The 20,691-nt window shown below is 56.2% G+C and overlaps 1 protein-coding gene across 9 annotated transcripts in view; it reads right to left on the bottom strand.

The window, feature by feature from the left end:
• KCNQ1 (potassium voltage-gated channel subfamily Q member 1) overlaps positions 1–20,691 on the bottom strand; it is a 320,333-nt gene that overhangs the window by 74,343 nt on the left and 225,299 nt on the right. For all 9 annotated transcript variants that reach the window (XM_086676587.1, XM_086676589.1, XM_086676593.1 and 6 more), the window contains 2 exons: positions 5,375–5,450; positions 638–732 (listed from right to left, as the gene is read on the bottom strand). In XM_086676587.1, the coding sequence (XP_086532713.1) occupies positions 638–732; positions 5,375–5,450 (171 nt within the window). The remainder of the gene's footprint in view (positions 1–637; positions 733–5,374; positions 5,451–20,691) is intronic.

Genomic DNA, 20,691 nt, shown 5'->3' with positions numbered 1-20,691 from the left:
CACACTCAGAGAGAACGTCCCGCGAGTGAGCCCTTCCAGAGCGAGGCCAGGTTGCCGAGATGGGTGGGCTTCATATCCCTAGAGCGGGTTAACCATGGGGCTGGGCGGGGTGGGGAGAAGCCCGAGGACAGGCACGATGTCCCAGCCATACCCTGTGACACAGGCCGCTGGGTTCCCAGGCTAGCCCGCGGTAGAGGCACAGCTGGCCTGAGCCTGCGCAGGGCCCAAGGACCATGCTGCCTCCATGGGAACGAGGGCTCCGGGCTCGAAGCCAGAGCCTGGAACACGGTGGCTCCCGGTACTTAGGGTTCGCGGCTCCAGCTCTAGGACTGGGACAGCCCAGGGTGCAGGCCCGGGGCGCGGGGGGGGGGGGGGGGGGGGGGGGGGGGAGGGGGAGGGGCGGGGCTTTGCTCCTGGCAGTCTCCCAGGCGGTGGGCGTGTCCTGGGGCGGGGCCTGGCCCTTGCCTGGAAGTGGGGGGTAGGAGGCCCGTGCTGTGGGTGGGGCGGTGGGAAGGGCTGCTCAGGGTCGCGCGGGGGAGGGGTGGGGGGGGTGTGGAGCAGGGGCCGCCAGGCCGGTGCGGGAGGGGGCCCCACCCCGCCGACCTCCCTGTCCTGCGATCCCGGCAGCAGCGCCCACCTTCTCTGCAGCTCTTTGATGCGCACCATGAGGTTGAGGTGGCCCTGGGAGTACTGCTCGATGACGTCCCGCACGTCGTAGGGCTTCCGCGCTTGCTGCAGGGCGGAAAGATGCGTCACCCCGGGCCCTGCGGGCAACTCGCAGAGAAGCCGCCCGCCTCCAGGGGCCCCTTGTGGGCTTAAGGAGGTTACCCCTGGGGTCCAACAGGGCAGTGCTGGCCCAGCACGCCCTCTCCAGTGGCTCGGCTGCTCCAGTCTTGGTCACTGGGGCTGGGTGATCCTGGGCCGGCGCTTGGCCTCTCTGGGCCTTAGCTTCGGGCTCACTCACAGCAGGGGCCTGCCTGCTTTCCCTTTCCTGGTTACCAGACTCTGTTCTTGGGAAGAGCTGGTCCTGCTGATGGGCACACACAGCTCTGTGCAGCCACTGTCCCCCTGGCCCCAAGCTGAGCCTGGACACACTCGCGGACAGGTGCGCCCACTGTTCTCAGGGAGGCGGGGGGGGGGGGGGCGCTCTGCGCTCTTCCCAGATAGTCTCCGCGGCAGGTGGAGGTGGCCTCAGGTGACAGCCTCAGCCAGCCGTGCCTGCTCTCTGGCACAGGCCGCCTGCCGGGCTTCTGAGGCCGCCAGGGCAGAGGGGCTGTTTGCACAGCAAGCCTGGGGCCGCGCAGGGCAGGGCAGCTGACCCCAAGGCACCTGGGCTTGGTGCCAGCTCTGAGCCCGTAAATGCACGTGGGGCTCAGGTGAAATCACCAGAAACCACAACAGAGAGAATGAGGCTTCTTATGATGCCAGTGAAACCTCAAGCCGCATTTATGGCCCCGTTCCCAGGAGCCCGTGGGCTGAGGGTCTCCCCCAGGTAGCAGCAGGCCGGCTGGATGGGGGTTCGATGGCCCAGGAGGCCCTTCACCCACACAAGCCAGCCAGAGCCGCGTGGGGACGTAGAACCCGCCTACCCAAGGGGCCAGGGTCCTCATTAGCACTGAAGAGTCCATGTTAGCAATGAGTTTGAGGGTGCTGCCTCTTGCTGAGGAGGGCAAAGGCCCGGACATCTTGGTGCAGCAGGCCGGCTGGGTCAGAGGCCAAGAAGGAATGAGGTGCAGATACCCCACCCGATGTCAGGGCCGCTCTCGAGCCTGGGGGCCCCTGGGGACATGTCCCCCTGCCCACCTGAGGCCTCCCCTCCTTGGGGTGCCCTCTCCCCCCGAGACTGGGGCTACCCTAGTCTGAGGGCGTGGCCACCCCTGCTTCCCCAGAAAGACGGGCCCCCCTGAGGGCACCTCCTTCAGATCCCTGGGTACCCTTCTGACATGCCCAGGGGCCCTGCGCTCAACATGGGCACCCTGGCATTATGCTTGCCAGGTCCAAGGAGGTCCAAGGAGAGGTCCAAGGCAGAGGCCTCCCCCTCCCAGGGGCCCAGGGGGTTCCTGCGCCCCACACGATCTACCGGGGGGGCCCTCACAGGCAACACACAGTCCTTCTCCGGGCCCCGAGTCAGGACCCTGAGATTGGCGGGGCTGGGATTGCCCTGATCTTCCCCAAACCATAGCCGTGCCCCCAACAGAAGGACCTGCAACCGTGCGGGGCCCCAGAACCACCCGTGTCACCTTGTGGGCCGCGTGCCAGGCCTGTCCCGACATCACAGGGTCGGGCACGGGCTGGGACTCCAGGCCGTCCACACTGAGCTGAGTGACGGTCATCAAAATAACACTTGGGTACGGGCTAGTGCTAATGTCCCCAGATCTTGGTTTTTCCTTCTGTGCGATGGGGGATGCCGTTCCCTGACTGTCCCTTCTGCAAAATGGGAATGGGAATGTCTGCTCGTCCCTTCTGTAAGGGTCTGAGCTCTTCCTCGGTGCACGCTGAAGGCGGCCCTGAGTCATGACAGCCTGCTGTGGGCCAAAGCGCTTTGTGAGGCATGTGGCACCTACAGGCGTGCCGTGAGGTCTGGGGCAGGCTGGGGCACCGGCCGGCTTCAGAGTTCAAGGCGGTGCAGGCCTGGCCTGGGGTGGGGCACATCCCTGTGCCGGGCTCCCAGACAGGCTGGAGGTCGTGGAGGGTGGCGCGTAGGGAGACCTGGGCACCTGAGCGTGTTGGGACTTTGGTGGGCACAAATGTGCCTTTGGGCAGGCATGGGAGTGCGGGAGTGTGTAGGCCCGCAGAGGAGGGGGCGGCTCTCTGGGCGTGGCTCGGGGTAAGGCTGCTGGGCACGGCCCCGCCCACCTCACCTTGGTCAGAGCGTAGACCACAGAAGGGTCAGTGACGCCGGGTGAGACCCAGGGCCCGTGGCCCAGTGGGCCCCAGGCCCTCTGAGACTTCTCTTGGTACGGATGAGTCCCCCAGGGTCTGGTCCCCACTCCTGGAGGCCTCTGTCAAAGGGGCTGCCTGGGGCCCAGCTGCAGAAACCATCTCAGCTTTCTCTCCAGAGCTAGTTTCCTCCGGCCGCAGCAGCCGGAGCCTGAGATGAGCTGAGATAATGCAGGGCCGACCAGACTGACCGACGGTGGACACGGGAGTTCAAGGCAAACTCGGAGGCCTACGAGGCTCTGGCTCCTCTGGCCAGACACAGGGGCGGCCCGCCGGGCACTTATCGGCCAGCCAGCGAGGCAGGCGGGGGGCCACCCGCCACGTCTGCGGCCCCTGAGGCTGGGGGCGGGGCGGGGTGCGGGCGCAGGCAGACAGACAGACAGGCTGTTGTGGGGGGAAGGGAAGGCATCCCTGACAGCTGGGCCTGGGCCGGAGCCCTGCAGAGCTCCTCCCTGCCAGGGGCTCCCCCCTCCCCCCCACCGCTACCTTGTGGGTCCCTCCCCCCCATCCCTGTCCCTCCCTGGCAACAAGGGCCAGCTGGTGAGGCTGAGGCCGCCCCTGTCCCCGCCTTGCCTGAGAGCCCGTGTACCCCGCAAGAACAAATCGCGAGGCTCTCAGAGCCTCTCCATTCAAAGGGCCCCACCTGCTTTACTCGAGGCCCCCAAGGGTCCTGTGCACAGGGGTGCGTCAGAGAGCAGGGAAGGTGGGGCTGCCCGGCCTGCTTCTGGGGGCCTCCCAGGCCACTTGCAGGGCCCTGGCCCGTGTTGTGCGGCAGACAAGGGGAACCCCAGCCTGGAAGGAAGTACAGGGGCCCTACTGCCCCTACTGATGCGAGCAGGTAGTTTTCTCACCTGCATTTCAGGGACAGGGTGCTCCCCGAGTCGGCTCCAGCCCCTGAACCCCGTCTGCCAGGGACAAACTTTGTCCTGAGCGGGAAGCTGCCCGCGTTACCCCCGACCGGGGCCTGCCAGAAACCCCGAGTTTCTGCCTGCCGTGCTGGGTGTGCTTAAATCCTGGCAACAGCACCCCCCCCCTCCCCGGAAGCCCGCTGTCCACCCTGGCACAGCCGACCCCCACCACTGTTCCTGCTGTGCTCAAGCGGTAGGCCCGGCCCTGGAGCCTCAGGGGCCTGGCTTCTCGGGCTGGGGGCCATCCCCATCCTGGAAGATGCCCCACGGAGCCCTCTGCTCCACCAGGCTGATGTCTGGTGTTCCCGGGGTCCCCTTGGTCCTGCCCAGACCAGACCCCTGGAGGGGGTTCCCACAGCTGCACGCCGCTCGTTAGTGGGGGGCGGGAGGCTCGCCGAGGGGCGCTCCTGGGGCTCGGATCAGTGGTGGTCGTCTCTGGGGAAGATGCTCCCCAAAAGCCGGCCGCGTGTGTCGGCCGTGTGCGGGACGTGAGGACGCCATCTCACGCCAATCTCTTGGGCTCTTGGTTCCTGTTACGGATGGGGAAGAACCGCCGTGGACCTGCCTCCAGAACCCCCCACCGAGTCGGGCTCCGTGGCCCAAGTGGGTGTGGGCTCTGCCGAAGGGGCCGCGTGGAATCCGCAGCCGGGAGCAGGACACAGGGGCACGGGTTCTCGCCCCAGCCCTGCGGGGTCCGCGCTGGGGGAAGTGAGCAGGTCAGCCCCCGCCCTTCCCTGCTTGGGGCTCTGGACGCTGCCACTGCTCTGGGTGGCCCCCAGCCCCCATTCCAGCGGGCAGTCACTTTTTAAAGGCGCTGGTGGCCAAGCCTTCTGGAAAGAGAATGAGCAGCCCCGCGGGTCCCCGTTTCTGAAGTCTACATGCTCTCAGAGTGAGGGCTGAGCCGGGACCTCCTCAGACCAAGGACTGTCCCCACAGCAGGAGGAAGGAGCTGGGCCTGCTACCAGCTGGCTTTCTTCTGGGGGCCCCAGAAGACCCAGCCCTGGACGGACAGCTGATGGGGGACGGGAGCCCTCAGGCTCCAGCCCCACCAGCCGAGGAGCCCCCCACCTCTCCCTGTAAAGGTGGGCCACCCCCCTGGGGCAGGCAGGGCCGGGCTTCCCTTCCGTTCTCCTGACTCACGTGGGGGGTGGTGGAGAACAGGGCCAGGAGCACTGACTGCATGGGACGGGGCTCCAGGGTCTAGGGGACCCCACTTCCTGCCCAGGTGACGTGGGGTGGGCTTGGCACACTGTATGTCATTGCCATCGTCAGTCAGTCACCTAGGGGAGGGCTGCGTGAGCCCCTGAGGCTCTGTGTGCATCCGGCTCCAGGCTGGACCCTAGGGCAGTGTCCTCCCAGGGGCCCGCTGTCTTAGGGGTGGAGAATGACATTGTTTCAGGGTATCTGATGGGTGAAGGGTGAGGTCTAGGCTGTGGTAGGGTATGGAGGCCTCGCAGTCTTGGCCGAGGGTGGACGAGCGGCTGCCGGGGCTGGCCAAGGACAGGAGGGCTGAGCGTAGGACTCACCTGGAATTTCTTCTTGGCCACAAAATACTGCATACGCCGGATGACCTTGATGGTGGCCCGATGGTGCTCCCGCAGCCTGTGGCAGAAAATGGAGAAGAGGCATGAGTGGCCCCCCTGGGACGGTCATCCTGCGTCCGGCACTCTCAGCGTCTCGGCGTCTTCCCAAGTGCCTCCTGCGTGCAGGCTGGGCCCTTCCAGAAACGCGGAGGATGTTCACCCCACGGGATGGAGGTCTTCGAGACTCCATCCTGGCAGGGGAAGGGGGCAGGCCAGAGGCAAGAAGCTTTTAGCCAGCAGGATGAGCCCAGAGGGACCCTTGCCTCGTCTGTTGCTTGGAAATGGTGCGGGAGTCAGAGTCCTGGGTTCATACAGGCTGTGCCCCTAACTCAGCAGAACCACAGAAGCTTCTTTCCACCCTTGGGCCTTCAGGCTCCTCACCAGTATAATGGGGAAGGAGTACAGCGGGTGCCTGAAGCCCCTCTCCGCTGGAACGTTCCCTGTTGCCACACATGCGCGTGTGCTCGGAAAATGTAAGGGCTACGGGAGGAACAAGCCAGAGGCAGTCACTGCCTGAGCCACTGTGTCAGGAGATTGTATTGTCTCCCCTGTCAAGTCCCTTCTAGAAACAAAGATCCTTCCAGAAACATGGCTGATGGTGTGCACAGAAAGACGTCTAGAAGGAAATACACCTGCACGGAAGCCGTGCGGCTTCGGCCACGCAGCCCGCGTGTGACCCGACCTCTGCCAAGAACCCCCACGAGATGAAGGAACAAACCAGCACAGTGGTGTGATGGCTGTGGGGTGACACAGTGATGTGAAGGGTTGAGATCCCGGAAAAGAGACCGACCACACGGGCCGTGTGTGTGGCCGCACGTCTCCTCCTTTGAGCACTGATGCATTTGTCGTGTAGCACACAGAGTCAGGCTCGTTGGGCTGGGGAGACAGACAGGGGAGTCCAGGGCCACAAAGACATCCAGGACTTGGGGGGATGGGAGCTCCTGAGCCGTGAGCCCCCTTTCACAGAATGTCCCCTTGAAGCATTTGTGGATTAAGCTGCACAGGCGTGGGGTAAGATTCTAGGAGGGTAAAAAGCTAAGCAGACAACTTGCAGGCTTATGTCACTGCGGAGAGGAGCACTGGGGTTCAGGGTCTACCCAGGAGATGGGACCCTGGGACTCCCCAAGCTTTCAGTCGAGACCCCTATGGCCTCAAATCGTTTCAGTCTCCACCCGGAGCAAAGCGCCCTGCCCTGTGCCCTTTCCACGCTGGAGGAAGACCAGATCATCTGCGGGGAGATAGCAGGGAGCCTGTACATGGTTTTTTATGCTCAAAAGACCAACAACCAAGGGAGAAAACAGACCACAGAAACAGATCTAAGGATGTGACGCAGGCGATGTGCTGCGTACTTGTAGCTGCTCCATCAAGAGACGGCTCTGCTCTTCCCGCTCTGCGAGTTTGGGGGAACCTGACGCCTGTTCCGACAAAAAGAATGTTGGGAAGCCAGCATTCCTGGAACGCGGCCGCGTGAACCCGTCTGAGCCGGCTGGCCGGGGCAGCCACACGGAGGAGAGCGGGGACCCCCAGTCAAGAGCCAGCATCAAGCGACACACACACACACGAGCGAGGCCGCCCCTGACCATCCAGCCGCGGTTAAGCCGCCAGATGGCCGCACCTGCACGAACACGCACACGAAGCCAGCAGAACGACCGCCCAGCCGAGCTGACCCCAAATTGCTGAGCCACAGAATCGTGAGCAAGAAAATGGGTTGTGGTCTTTTTAAATTTTTTATTTTTACTTATTTTATTTTCTATTTTGAGAGAGAGAGAGAGAGAGAGAGAGAGCGAGCGAGCATGTGCACGCACAAGCGGGGTCCGGGGGTGGAGGGAGAGGGAGAGAGAGAACCCCAAGCAGGCTCCACACGCAGTGTGGAGCCCCACGCAGGGCTGGACCCCACGACCTTGGGATCGTGACCCGAGCCGAAATCAAGAGTCAGACGCTCTGCCGAGTGAGCCACGCAGGTGCCCCGAGACCCTCAAACACACGGTGCTGGTTTGGGGACCGGGCATTGGACAAAGGCAGGAAACAAGGGCGGATGCTGTCACTCATCACACGAGACTCTCACGCGTCCTGTAGGGGTGAGTGAACCTTGTGCTGGGACTTACGGCCTGTTGCGGACTGAAGACGGGTCAAGATCTGTAGTTCTCCCAAGCAAGAGGTGAGGCCCCCGTGGTGGGAGAGGGCCGTGAGTCTGAGCCGTGATCTCAAGACCTCACAGCTCCCACCGTCATCCTGTCGGAACACTGCTGCCCCACGGATGTGTCTGAGCGAGGCTGCTGCCGGGCTGCCGGCCGGGCAGCTCCAGACACGTGTGGCCGGAGGAGACCACCCAGTCCTGCCCAGCCGAGCCTAAGGAAGACCACCGGACGAGCAGCCCAAATGCTGACCCACGGACGCGTGAGCAAACAGACAGCTATGGTTTGCTTCAGAGCTTTTAGATGAGGACTTTAACCACGGCAGGGGCACCTGGGTGGCTCAGTCGGTTAGATGTCCGACGCTTGATCTCACCACTGGTGGGATCGAACCCCGAGGCAGGCTCTGCGCTGACAGGAAGGAGCCTGTGTGGGATTCTCTCTCTCTCTGCCCCTCCGCTGCTTGCCCACACGTGCACGCACTCTGCCTCTCTCTCAAGATAAATAAATAAGCTTAAAAAAAATAAAGATCATGGGTGCAAGAAGATAGAAGGAGAATTTCACCAGAGAAATGACATCTGCGGTGACAATAATAAAATGGAAATTCTAGAACAGAAAAGACAAGGATGGAAGGTAAGAAGGCAGATGAATTTGATGGCAGAGTGGGCACGCAAGAACTGGAAGGGCACAGGCAGGTGGGAGCACGGAGACACAGCAGCATTAAACACACACAAAAAGGTAAGATGAGGGACCTCTGGTTAAAAGTTCGTGTACGTGTGGAATCCCAGAAGGAGAGGGGACGAGTGGAGACTCGGTGGCTGGGAATTTTCCAGAAATCATGGAACACATCAGGCCGCAGACTCAAACAGCTCTTTAGATCCTTGGGCTTATGACAGTAATGCCGCTGAGCAACAGGGAAGGTCACAGCAGCAGTGGAGGAGGGGATGGCACATTATCCTGATGACTGGATGAAAGTCGGGTGACATCTTTAAAGTGCACAGGGAAGCACTCGAGACCCATCAAATATACCCTGAAATATGAAGATGAAAGTTGGGGCGCCTGAGTGTTAAGCGTCCAATTTCAGCTCAGGTCATGATCTCGCAGCTCGTGAGTTGGAGCCCCGCGTCGGGCTCTGTGCTGACAGCTCGGAGCCTGGAGCCTGCTTTGGATCCTGTGTCTCCCTCTCTCTCTGCCCCTCCCCCGCTCATGCTCTGTCTCTCTGTCTCTCTCTCTCTCTGTCTCTCTCTCTCTCTCTCTCTCAGAAGTAAATAAACATCTTAAAAAATTAAAAAAATATGAAGACAAAAGTAAAGGAAGGAAATCCTATAGGATTCTACTCAGATGAGGTCCCTAGAGGAGTCAGATTCATAGAGACAGACAGCAGGACGGTGGGATCCAGGGGCTGGGGGAGACAGATGACAGTTGGTGTTTAATGGGGACAGAGTTTCCGTTTCACAACATGAAAAAGTCCTGGAGATGGATGGTGAGGACAACTGCACGACACGTGAATGTGCTCAATGCCCCTGAGCTGTACACAAAAATGGTTAAGATGCTACATTTTATGTTATGTATATTTTACTACCAAAAAGAAAAAGAAAAAAAGAAAGAAAGGAAGAAAGAAAGAAAGAAAGAAGAAAGGGAGGAGAGAAGGAAGGAAGGAAGGAAGGAAGGAAGGAAGGAAGGAAGGAGGAAGGAAGGAAGGAAGGAAGGAAGGAAGAAGGAAGAAGGAAGGAAGGAAGGAAGGAAGGAAGGAAGGAAGGAAGGAAGAAGAAGAAGAAGAAGAAGAAGAAGAAGAAGAAGAAAGAAAGGAAGGAAGGAAGGAAGGAAGGAAGGAAGGAAGGAAGGAAGGAAGGAAGGAGAAAGAAGGAAGGAAGGAAGGAAGGAAGGAAGGAAGGAAGGAAGGAAGGAAGGAAGGAAGGAAACAAAACCAAAACCAAGAGAATTCACTGCTAGGAGACCCACATTGGAAGAATGACTCAGGGGACTCCCCGGGCAGAGCAAAATGATCCCAGAAGGAAGCATGGGAATACAGGAAGGAATCAAGGACACATAAAAAGGCAGATTTATGAGAAAGTTTAAATTTGTATTGACTTAAATAGTGAGGTTTTATGAGGTTTAAACATCACTAGAGACCAAGAGGGATATTTTATAACAAGAAAAAAAAAGGTCAGTTTGGTAGAAAGATATCAATCCTAAATCTGCATGCAGTTAAAAACGGGATACACACATGTATCTGTATAGCATAGCTGAAATGTGTGATACAAATAGCATAAAAGGCAGAGGGTGTTGATGGAGTCACACAGCTGTGAGCACCTTGTGCTGTCAGGGAAGTGGTAAAAGTGCTAATTTGAGGTCAACCCTGATGAGTCAAGATGTCGACCACTGATGGAATAATACAAATGTGTAAATGCAACAAGCTAACAGAGAATACAAATTAAATAGTATCAATATTTGATTAACCCAGAAGCAGGAAAGGAGATAAGAAAGAAGTGAGGGGACAAAGGGGGGATGAGTGGAAGGCAGCAGAGTGCGTGCACTGCAACAGGACAACGCATTCCAATTAAAGGACCAACACTGGCAGACGGGGCTAAAAATATAAAGATGTAGAAAGCGTGACAGCGAAAGGACAGAAAAAGAGATGTCGTGGTGTAGCCAAAAGGGAGCTGGTATAGGTAAGCTCTATCACACAAAGTAAACTTTAAATATAACCAGAGATAAAGAGGGATATTTCATAATTTAAAAAGTCATCACTCTGGTAAGAAGATATCAATTCTAAATCTGTATGCACCTAAAAACATAATCTTAAAATACATAAAGCAAAACTGGCAGAACTAAAAGGCAAAAGAGAACATGCACCATCATGGGGGGAGATTTGAATACACCTCTGTTGGCAACTGATAAAAAGCAGTCAAACCATAGACAGAGAGATGAATTTAGACAACATGAGTGGCAACCTGACCTAGTCAATATTTACAGAGTGCTGCTCTCAATGGCTGAACAGCACATAAGCTTTCCAACTGCACACGGAACACTTACCCAAACAGACTATATACACAGCTCTAAAAGCATGTTCTAACAAATTTCAAAAAAAAAATTCAATCACACAGGTAGGTTCTCTGACCACAGTGAAATTAAGTTAAAATCAATAAGGAAAAGATAACCAGAAATTCTGAAGTGTCTTAGAAATTAAATGATACAAGACCAAATAAAAAAATCTACTAAGAATCAGAAAGTATTTTGAACTGAATAATGATAAAAATGCCACATATCACAGCTAAATGAATGGCTGAGGTACCACGAATAAGTCCTTAGAGAAAAACTGATGACCTTTAATGTATATATTAGAGAAGAGGGAGGCTGACCTCTGTTTTAAGAAGTTTAAAAAAAAATTAAACCCAAAGAAAGTTGATAGAAAGAGAGAATACAGAGTATAACTCAATGAAATAAAAAATGAACCTTACGTTAAAAACATCAGCAAAGCCAAATTTTGATTCCCTGAAGAAACTAATGACATTGACAAACTTTTGGCAAGAGTGACCGGGGGACCTGGGGCTGCAAATCACCAACGGATCAAAAATTGAACATCTTTATAGACCTCGAGGATCAAAAACTCTACTCAGAGGATATTATGTACAAACATAATTTTGATAGCTTAGTTAAAATATATCAATTCCTTAAATATAATATATAAAAACAGACACAAGACATAAAAACTTCAAAGTTCCCAGTATGAATTACATAAGTTACATTTGGAATTTTAATCATCTTTGCACAAAATAAACAAACAAGGGACACCTGGGTGGCTCAGTCGGTGAAGCATCCGACTTGGGCTCAGGTCATGATCTCGCGGTTCGTGAGTTTGGGCCCCGCGTCAGGCTCTGTGCTGACAGCTCGGAGCCTGGAGTCTGCTTCAGATTCTGTGTCTCCCTCTCTCTGTCCCTCCCCTGCTTGCACTCTGTCTGTCTGTCTGTCTGTCTCTCTCTCTCTCAAAAATAAACATTAAAAATTTAAAAAAATAAACAAAACTTTAAATCTAGGTGATTTTATTAGTAGATTCTTCTAAACATTTAAGGAAGAAATAACACCAGTTTTATACAAATCTTTTGGAGGATTTTTATGAAGCAGAAGGCAGATCACAGGCCAATCTTTCCTAACTGTAGGTGCAAATGTCCTGCCCATAATAGCAAGAATCTGAACCCAACGCTGTCTATAAAGACATACGCTAGATGAGGTCTGATCCACTTACCCAAGGTTGCATTAGCATCCAAAAACCAACCCACAGAATAAGCCACAGAATGAGTAAGCATAAATTATATTTATTTTATAATCACAGAATAAAATCAACAATCAACAGAATAAGCGTAAGAAAAGACATGTGATCAATTCAAAAGATCAGAGAAACATTTGATGAGACTCAAGACCCACTCACAGTCAGAAACGCGACTGAGAGGCAACCAGGAACAGAGGGAAGCTGTGTTATGTAGAAAGCAAATCCATGCGGGAAACCAGACAAAACCCAGTAGAGTGGACATCATACTCCACAGTGAGACATTAGACACCTTCCTTCTGAGACAGCGAGCCAGGCAGGGTCGTCCGCTCTCACCATTTCTACTCGACATCATCCTGAAAGCCTCGGCCAGCGCGTCAAGGGAAGAAAAAGGAAACAAAAGACAGAACAGGATGGGAAAAAAAGTAAAACCATCATTACTTGCAAATGATGTAATCATAGATGTTTAAAAAAAAAAATCTCCAGAATCTTCAGACAAACCATTCTATTGCCCAATGAATTTAGCAAGAGCACTGGTTTTAAAGACAACATGCAAAAACCAAGGGCATTTCTATATGCTAGTGGCAATCAGAAAAAAATAATAAAGAGGTTCCAATTACAGCGGCATCTAAACCATAAAATGCCTCAGAATAAATCTATCGGAGACGAGCGAGGTCTCTACACAGAAACGCTAGTGAAAAACAGGAAAGAAGCCATGAATTAATTCAGGATACAAGGTTTACGAGCTGGAAGATACCGTATCTGTAAGGTGCTAATTTTGAGGTACGGGTTCGATGTGACTCCAATCAGTCTCTGAATGCTTTTATTTGTTAATATTTTGGGGGGGAAATTTCAAGCAGATTCTAAAATATTTACAGAGACGCAAGGAGCCCCAAGCAGGCAAAACGGTTTTGAAGAACGACGGGCTCGGCAGATTCACACGACGGAGCTCAAGCCTCACCGCCAAGCGTCAGGGAGGAACGGAGGGTATTGGTGGAGGCAGTCTTAGGTCGCACTGTTAGTCAGGTGGGATTAGATTTCGATCGACGACTATCTCAGCGGAACAGCCCGGAGCATACAGAGGTACAAACACATCCATGCGATCACTTGGCTTGGAACCAAGGCACGGTTTCAGTCCAGCGGGGAAAGAATGTTCTTTTCGATAAACGGTCCCGGGACAAAGCAGGTATCCATATGGAAAAGTGTGGGTCATGCTTCCTGCTACACAGTTATAAAAGTAATTCTGGCGAGGCTGGACACCTAAACGGGACGGTGAAGACCATCCCGGAGAACACGACAGCAGGATGTGGCTGCGGGACCTCGGGAACGGCCGAGGTCTAACCCAACACAAAAGCGCCGACAATAAAAGGCAAATATTTGACCACTCGGGCTTCCTTAAAGTCAAGAGCTTCTCTGTACGGAAAGGCATCATGGAGAGAATGAACAGACCGTCTAAGGCTGGTGGAGGACTTGTATCCAGAAAGTATCAAGAATGCCTACAGGTCGGTGAGGAAAAGACCGCATGATTTTAAAAAAAGACAGACCAAAGGTTGGAACGGGCGCTTCCCCGACGCGGGCGTCCACCTGCCAACGCGCCCACGAACCCGCGCTCGACGCCACGACTGGTCGGGGGAACACTGATCGACGCCCCGATGAGGTGCTCTCGTGCACTCGCTAAAATGGCCGGAACGAGGAAGACGGCCGACGTCAGGAGTCAGCGACGACGTGGCGCGACAGGCCCGCGGGTGCTGCCACCCGGGGACAGTGGCGCACACGTCCCCCGAAAGGCACCATCGGAACCGAAGGCGGCTTCACTCCGCGTCCGTGAAGCTCCGAGTGACAAACGTCGACCTGCAGCAGCACAGGTAGCCAGAGGGTGTCGTGCGCCTCCAGGGACACCAAAGAATGCGCTGCTGACAGCTCGGGGCGCGGTGCGAGACGGCCACGCGCGGAAGAGGCGAGCGGCGCACGCGGCCGCGGGACAAATCTCGGAAACGTGGTGTTCCCAGAAGGGAGCCGGCCACACAGTGTGTGTGTGTGTGTGTGTGTGTGTGTGTGTGTGTGTGTGTGTGTGTGTCCATGCAGGCTCGGGGACAGGCAAGGCTGGCCGCCGCGAGGGACGTCGGAGCACCTGTGAGCTCTGGGAGGGGGCGGGGCTCCCCGGGACGGGGAGGGAGGGGGCTCCCGGTGTGACAGAAGCGTCCCACGTCTTGATCCGGCTGTTTCCGGGTAGTGTCTACGTTTGTAAAACTAAGCTGATCTGTTCATTTCAGATCTGCGTGCTTTATTTATTACAAAGTATATATATCATATGTTATATTAAGCTTTATAATAAATACATCACACCACGTTTTTTTTTAAAGGCTTTCAAGAGGGGCAGCTTTCGGGGAGCCTGAGTGGCTCTGTCGGTTACCCGGCAGACTCTTGATTTCAGCCCGGGTTATGGTCTTGCGGTTCGCGGGATCGAGCCCCGTGCCGGGCTCTGCGCTGACAGTGCACAGAGACTGCTTCTGATTCTCTCTCTCCATTCCCTGCTCATGCTCACTCTCTCTCAAAATAAATGAGTAAACTCAGAAAAAAAATTACAAAACAAAAATAAAGTTCTCGGGGAGAAGCAGATTCTGCTTGGCTCAGGGTCGCTGCCGGAAGAGGGCAGTCAGGTCAGCTCCCCCACACCTGAGCCTCCCTGAGCACGTCCTCTCGTGTGAGCACCTGCGGCCCCTGCATGCAGCTCGCAGACCTGAGCCCACCTGCTCACCCGTGCGCGCCGTGCTCACGCCTGTGCGTGACAGCCATGGCCATTCTCTGCCCGACGCTGGTCCGTTCCTGGCCCCCCGCCAGACACACAGAACCCTGCCCTGGCCACCTGGGCTAGCCTGTAAGCACCTGGGGGGGTGCTCGCCTCGTGACGGCCAAGGGCACATGTGGCCGGGGAAGGACCCGCCACGGGCGCCAGCTGGGAAAGGAGCCCTGCAGTCGTGTGCCCTCGGCAGAGAGAAGGCGTCACCTCACGGGCAGGAGAGGACGCCCAGCTGAGGGCTCGGCCCAGGCTCTCAGCTCCACCCTGGCTGCCAGGCTGGTCAGCCCCCAGCCAGGCCCGCAGGTGGCTCCAGTTCCAAAATGGGGGACCTCAGGGCAACAGAAGGCCTCACTGCTCCAGGGAGGCTGGGGCGATGCAGGGATGAGGGTGAGGAATCTCCCTGGAGGCACGGGAGAAGGCTGGCCATTTCCTAGGGCAGTTCAGGTGCGGGCCCTGTGGAGACTGAGGGCGGCTCAGATGCACGCGGGGACTCTGTCCCTCCCTCTCTCCTCCTGGAGCGTCTTCCAGCCCCTACAGGGTGCAGGGTCCATGCTCAGCCCGGAACCGAATGAATGGCCAGGCTGGAAGGCCTCAGGGAGCCGAGCTGCCCGGCCAGCAGGTTGGGGGACCAGCGGACCAGGCCAGCGGGCGATGTCTCCTCCTCCGTGGTGCTGATGAGACAGTAGGGAGAGGACAGGCGTGGGGCCGCTCCGGGGGACCTTCGGGATCCGAGGGGACCCCAGCCTCACCTGGGCATGTGGGCAGACAGGTGGAGCGTGAGCGAGGTACTCCCAGCCGCCAGCTCCCCACCCCGCCCCCCCCACCCCCACCCAGGGCAAGACAGCTGCCCTGACGGGGCTGCAATAGGACACTGGGGTGGCACAGGCTTGGGTGCGGGGCCAGCCGGGACTGAGCCCAGACACGGACGCCCCGGCCTCCCCGGCTTCCGGCCCAAGCCACCGAGGGAGCTCTCCGTGACAGCGCGGGAGAACCCGGAGGCAGCGGGACAGGGAGGGGCGGACGCAGGGGCCGGGGTCCAGAGCACACCCCGCGCAGGCGGGGGACGTCGCACACGAACTCACATGCGCACTGACACGCGCACACATTCCCCATCGGGGGAGCGGAGGCAGAGCTGGCAGCAGACCAGGGAGGCCCCAAGACGCAGAGATCGCTCTTCTAGGGTGGGATCTCAGCCCCTCAGCCAGGCCAGAGACACGGGAGGGGACGCCACCCCGGCCTCCCGTCCCCGACTCTTTCTGATCACCTCCAATGACGTGGGAGCAGGCGGAAGGCTGGGGCTTTCTGGACACCTCGGTGTGAAGGGCCCCCCTCCGGCCGTGATGGCCCAGCCTGGACACGGCCTGAGGTCCGGGGAGAAGAATGCTCAGAGCTCCTGAGATCCTGCCTTGCTCAAACAAAGGACCACGGCTGGCGACCACGTCAGTGGCTTCTCGAAGCTGCCGCCTGACGCCCTCACTAGCTCTGTAGAACAAAGCCTTGGCCTTTGCCAACAGGCAGCACCGGCCAGGCTGACAGAAAGCTGGGGCTGGGACGTCAGGACCTGGCCCAGCTCTGCTCGGGCCTACCGTGGAGACAGCCCTGCCTGCCGGCCCCCCTCTGCTGCGGGCAAAGGACTCCGCGGTCTGCAAGGAAAGGGCCCGTCTGGCTCCGTTCCAGGTGGGGTTTCTCTTCTCTCTGGGCTGGGTTTGGCCTGGGAAGGTGGTGGCCCAGTGCCCTTTTCTGGTGGCTCTGACACAGGAACAGGCAGGTGGGACAGGTGACAGGATGGAGGCCTGGGGCACGCTGACCCCTGCAGGAGACCCCTGGAGCCTGATCACCTTGAGGTGCTGAGGCTGCAGGGTGGGTGGCCACCCTGCCTGGGCGAGGCCACCCTCCGGGTCTTCCCCATCTGCTGACGGGGAGGGTGGACCCACCTGGACACCCCCCCCCCCCGGCCACCCCCCCCCACCCCCGGCTTGGGGAAGGCAAGAAGGCCAGGGCCTTGCAGGGCTGGTGATGCCACACATCTGCTCCTCGCTGCCCAGAGAAAGGGGACCCCCCGCCCCCGTGAGACAAGGGTTGGGTGGGTGCTGGATTTTGTCAAATTTTGCAGTACCTGACAGGGTATGATGTTTCTTCTTTCCCCCACCGATGTGACGGCTTATGTTAATTTCTTTTGAGAGAGAGAGACAGCATGAGCAGGGGAGAGGGTCAGAGGGAGAGAGAACGAATCTCAAGCAGGCCCCACCCTCAGCACAGAGCCTGACGTGGGTCTGGATCCCACGACCCTGGGATCATGAATGACCTGAGCCGAAATCAAGCAGATGTTCAAGTGACTGAGCCCCCCCAGGCGCCCCCATTAATTGACATTTGAATGTTGAATGGGCTTGACTTCTCCAGAATAAACCTCATTTGGCTGTGGAGTTTCATTTTTCACACACTGTTGCATACTTAGTTGGGGTTTGTTAGTAATATTGAAAAGGCCTAGGAAACCCACCACGCCAAAGAAAAGCTTGGCCCCAACAGCCCTCACCCCTACTGTCCTCCAGCCTCCCCACCCTGGGTGACCACCACCCCAAACCCGTGTTGCTCACATCCTTGCTTTCCTGTTGACGTCATCTTATCCCATCTATACGTAGCCCCCCCCGCCCAAGGCGCGTAGTTTTTTTTTATTTTAGTGATTTAGACTTTACAAAAGCGCGTAATGGTTTTCCTGGGTGTTTCGTTGCCCAGACCTACCCAGACGGTCATGTGCCGCTCTGGTTCGTTTGTTTTGACGGGTGGAAAATACTCCTTTGTGTAGATACTCCCAGTCCCTTCCTCTCTTCCTGCGACGCGCGTGTGGCCGACAGCCAGAGGACGCCACGGCGTTCTGCTGCCTGCTCGGGCGTCCCCCCCCACCCCCCGGGCCCCCGACGGCTGCGTCACTGGGTGTGTGAGTTCGAACCTCGACCGAGATGCTGCGCTGCCCTCCAGAGCGGTGGTCTGGCCGTGCCCGCCCCCCAGCAGTGCGGGAGACCCCGGGCCCCACAGCCCCGCCTGCACGCCCACAAAGTGAGTGTGAACTGTGCCTTCACACTCCAAGTGGCCCCAGATGCTTCCTCCGCTGGGGGGGCTGAGCGAGTCTCTGGGCCGTTGTTCCATTTGGCTACTTGGGCTCTTGCTGTCTCTCTAACATCTACCTAACCTACCTGGCTCCCCGTTCTTGGTCGGTTTGTGTTGGGCTCCCCGGAAGATGCCCTAATCCCAGAACCCGTGAATATGTCACCTTAGAAGGCAAAGGGGACTTTACACATGTGATTAAGATCATGCACCCTGAGATGGGGTGATTTCCCTGGATTCCCTGGGCAGGCCCGAGTAGACACCGGAGCCCTTAAAGGCGAAGAAGCCTCCCCAGCTGTGGTCAGAGGGAGCTGTGACTGTGGGGGAAAGGCCGGAGAGTGACAGCGTCCCGGCTGTGAGTGTCCCCTCCCGACAGTGTCCCTGAGGGCAGGGCGGCGAGCCGATGGCGCCCCCAAAGCCAGAAGAGGCCAGGCGGCGAATGGTTTCCTTGCTCGAGCCTGCGGGGGGAACCAGCCCCGTGCCCCCTTGCAGACCCGTCAGACCGCGTCACATTTAATCTGTGGGACCCAGAGGTAATCAGTGTGTGTTGTTCTAAGCCACTCGGTTTGAGGTAATTTGTTGCAGCAAACACCAGAAAATGAATGAAGATCCCAGCGTGCAAATCACCTCCCTTTCCTTCAGGTGCCTTTTGGGGAACAGGAACTCTAATTTTATAGAAACAACTCTATCAGTGTTTCTCCGTCACAGTCGATGCTTTTGGGTCTTGTATAAGAAATAGTTCCAGATGCTAAGGTTCAAAAGATACTAACTAACCCACGTGGTTCTTTTTTTTTTTTTTTAATTTTAATTTTAATTAAGTTTAATTTTAAACTTTTTTATTTGAGAGAGAAAGAGAGGGAGAGAAAGAGAGAGAACTCGAGCAGGAGAGCTGCAGACAGACAGGCAGAGAGAGAGAATCCCAGCACAGAGCCTAATGTGGGACTCGAACTCATAAACCCTGAGATCATGACCTGAGCTGAAGTCAAGAGTCAGATGTTTCAACGATTGAGCCACCCAGGTGCCCCTAACCCCCCTAACCCGTGTGTCCAAAGAGTTGTAAGGATCGTATCTGACATTTAATTCCTCGCCCCAGTGCTGTCAGCACACCCCAGAGCCTCCCACTTGGGCTGCCCGCTCTACGCCCTGGCTGAGTGTTGACCTCATACCCCCAAATCAGCCTCACACCAAGCCCTGATACCTGCGTTCTTTAAAAAAAAAAAAAAAAAAATTAATGTTTATTTTTATTTTTGAGAGAGAGAGAGAGAGAGACAGAGTGTGAGTGGGGGAGGGATAGACAGTGAGGGAGACACAGAATCGGAAGCAGGCTCCAGGCTCTGAGCTGTCAGCACAGAGCCTGACATGGGGCTTAAACCCACAAACTGGGAGTTCATGACCTGAGCCGAAGTCAGACTCTTAACTGACTGAACCACCCAGGCACCTCCTCCCCGCCCCGCCCCCCGACATCTGTGTTCTAGAGAAGGTCTTTGCTAGTCTCAACTCTGTTCTTGCCACAGACATTTTAGACTCAGGACAGTAGGTCTTATGAAAAAAACCTGTTGGGTTTTTTCTCTGGAATTACAGTAAATCTATTTCTCAACCAGGAAGAAATGAATTGACATCTTTAGAATGTGGAATGTCTTATCTAGAGTACAGTATCTCTTTGCCCTTCACAAAAGTCTTACTTGAAAATCTCTAAATAAAGTAAAACTTGGTTCTTTAAAAAAGCCAACAAAACAGACAAGGCTCTGGCAAGACTAAGACGAGATGCGAATAAAAATATTACAAAAGAAAATTAGCAAATACTACAAATCGGGATAAAACAGACAATAGAAGAACATTCTCAGCAACTATATGCCAACAACTTTGGAAAACCTAGACAGAATTGGGCACATTCTTAGAAAAAATGCTAACTCCCTGCAACTGACTGAGGAGTGGATAAACTGTCTGAATAAGCTTGCACCTCCTAAAGGTATCAAAGGGGTGTTAAAGATCTTCCCACAAGAACACACCAGGCCCAGGTGGCCTTACCCCAAATTCTACCACACTTTGGTGGGGCAGTTAATCCCTGCTGTACGCAGACATCTGAAACAACAAAAAATGAAAACACAGTACAGCCAAAGTTAAGGGATGCAGCTAAAGCAGTTCTCAGGGGGAAATTTATAGCATTCCATGATTACACTAACAGAAAGGGAAGGCCTCAAACCAATGGTCTCAGTTTCGACCCCAAGAAACTAGAAAAAGAAGACCAAATTAAACCCAAAGTAAGTGGGTGTGCGGGGGGAACAGCACCATAAGCAGAAATGATTGGAACAGAGGGCAGAGGACCACCCTAATCTTGAGACGGGGCTGCTGTTCTTAGTGTGGCCTGAGACCCAGCCCCGTGACACCTGTCCCTGAAGGTCCGCACCCTGAGACCCAGCCCCGTGACACCTGTCCCTGAAGGTCCGCACCCTGAGACCCGGCCCCATGACACCCGTCCCCGAAGGTCTGCGCCCTGAGACCCAGCCCCATGACACCCGTCCCCGAAGGTCTGCGCCCTGAGACCCAGCCCTGTGACACCCGTCCCCAAAGGTCCGCTCCCTGAAACCCAGCCCCGTGACACCCGTCCCCGAAGGTCCGTGCCCTAAGACCCAGCCCCATGACACCTGTCCCCGAAGTCTGCACCCAGGACCCCTCCCTGAGGCCGTGGGAGCGTCTCCCAGGATCCTTGCTCTCCCACTCCCAAAAAGTGGCTGACTCCAGGGACTCCCTCTTTTAGGTCTGTCCAAAGGAAGCGGTTTGGGAATGGTGTGGGGAGACCCAGGCTGCTGTCACCTCCCCTCCAGAGGCCTGAGGGGTGTGGGAGGAGGGCCCCTCAGTTCAAGCTCTAAAACCACCTGCCTCGCTGGTCAGTAACGTCTGGCACCGTGTTTGCTCCCGGGTGCCAGCTCTGATGGGAAGGCAGGGTGTCCCCACCTGG

Source organism: Puma concolor, chromosome D1 (genome assembly GCF_028749965.1).
Source record: "Puma concolor isolate L17-30 chromosome D1, mPumCon1.1.hap2, whole genome shotgun sequence".
NCBI classification, from domain to species: domain Eukaryota; kingdom Metazoa; phylum Chordata; class Mammalia; order Carnivora; family Felidae; genus Puma; species Puma concolor.
The sequence above is the reverse complement of the archived record's forward strand: the minus strand, read 5'-3'. Positions and strand labels throughout refer to the sequence as shown.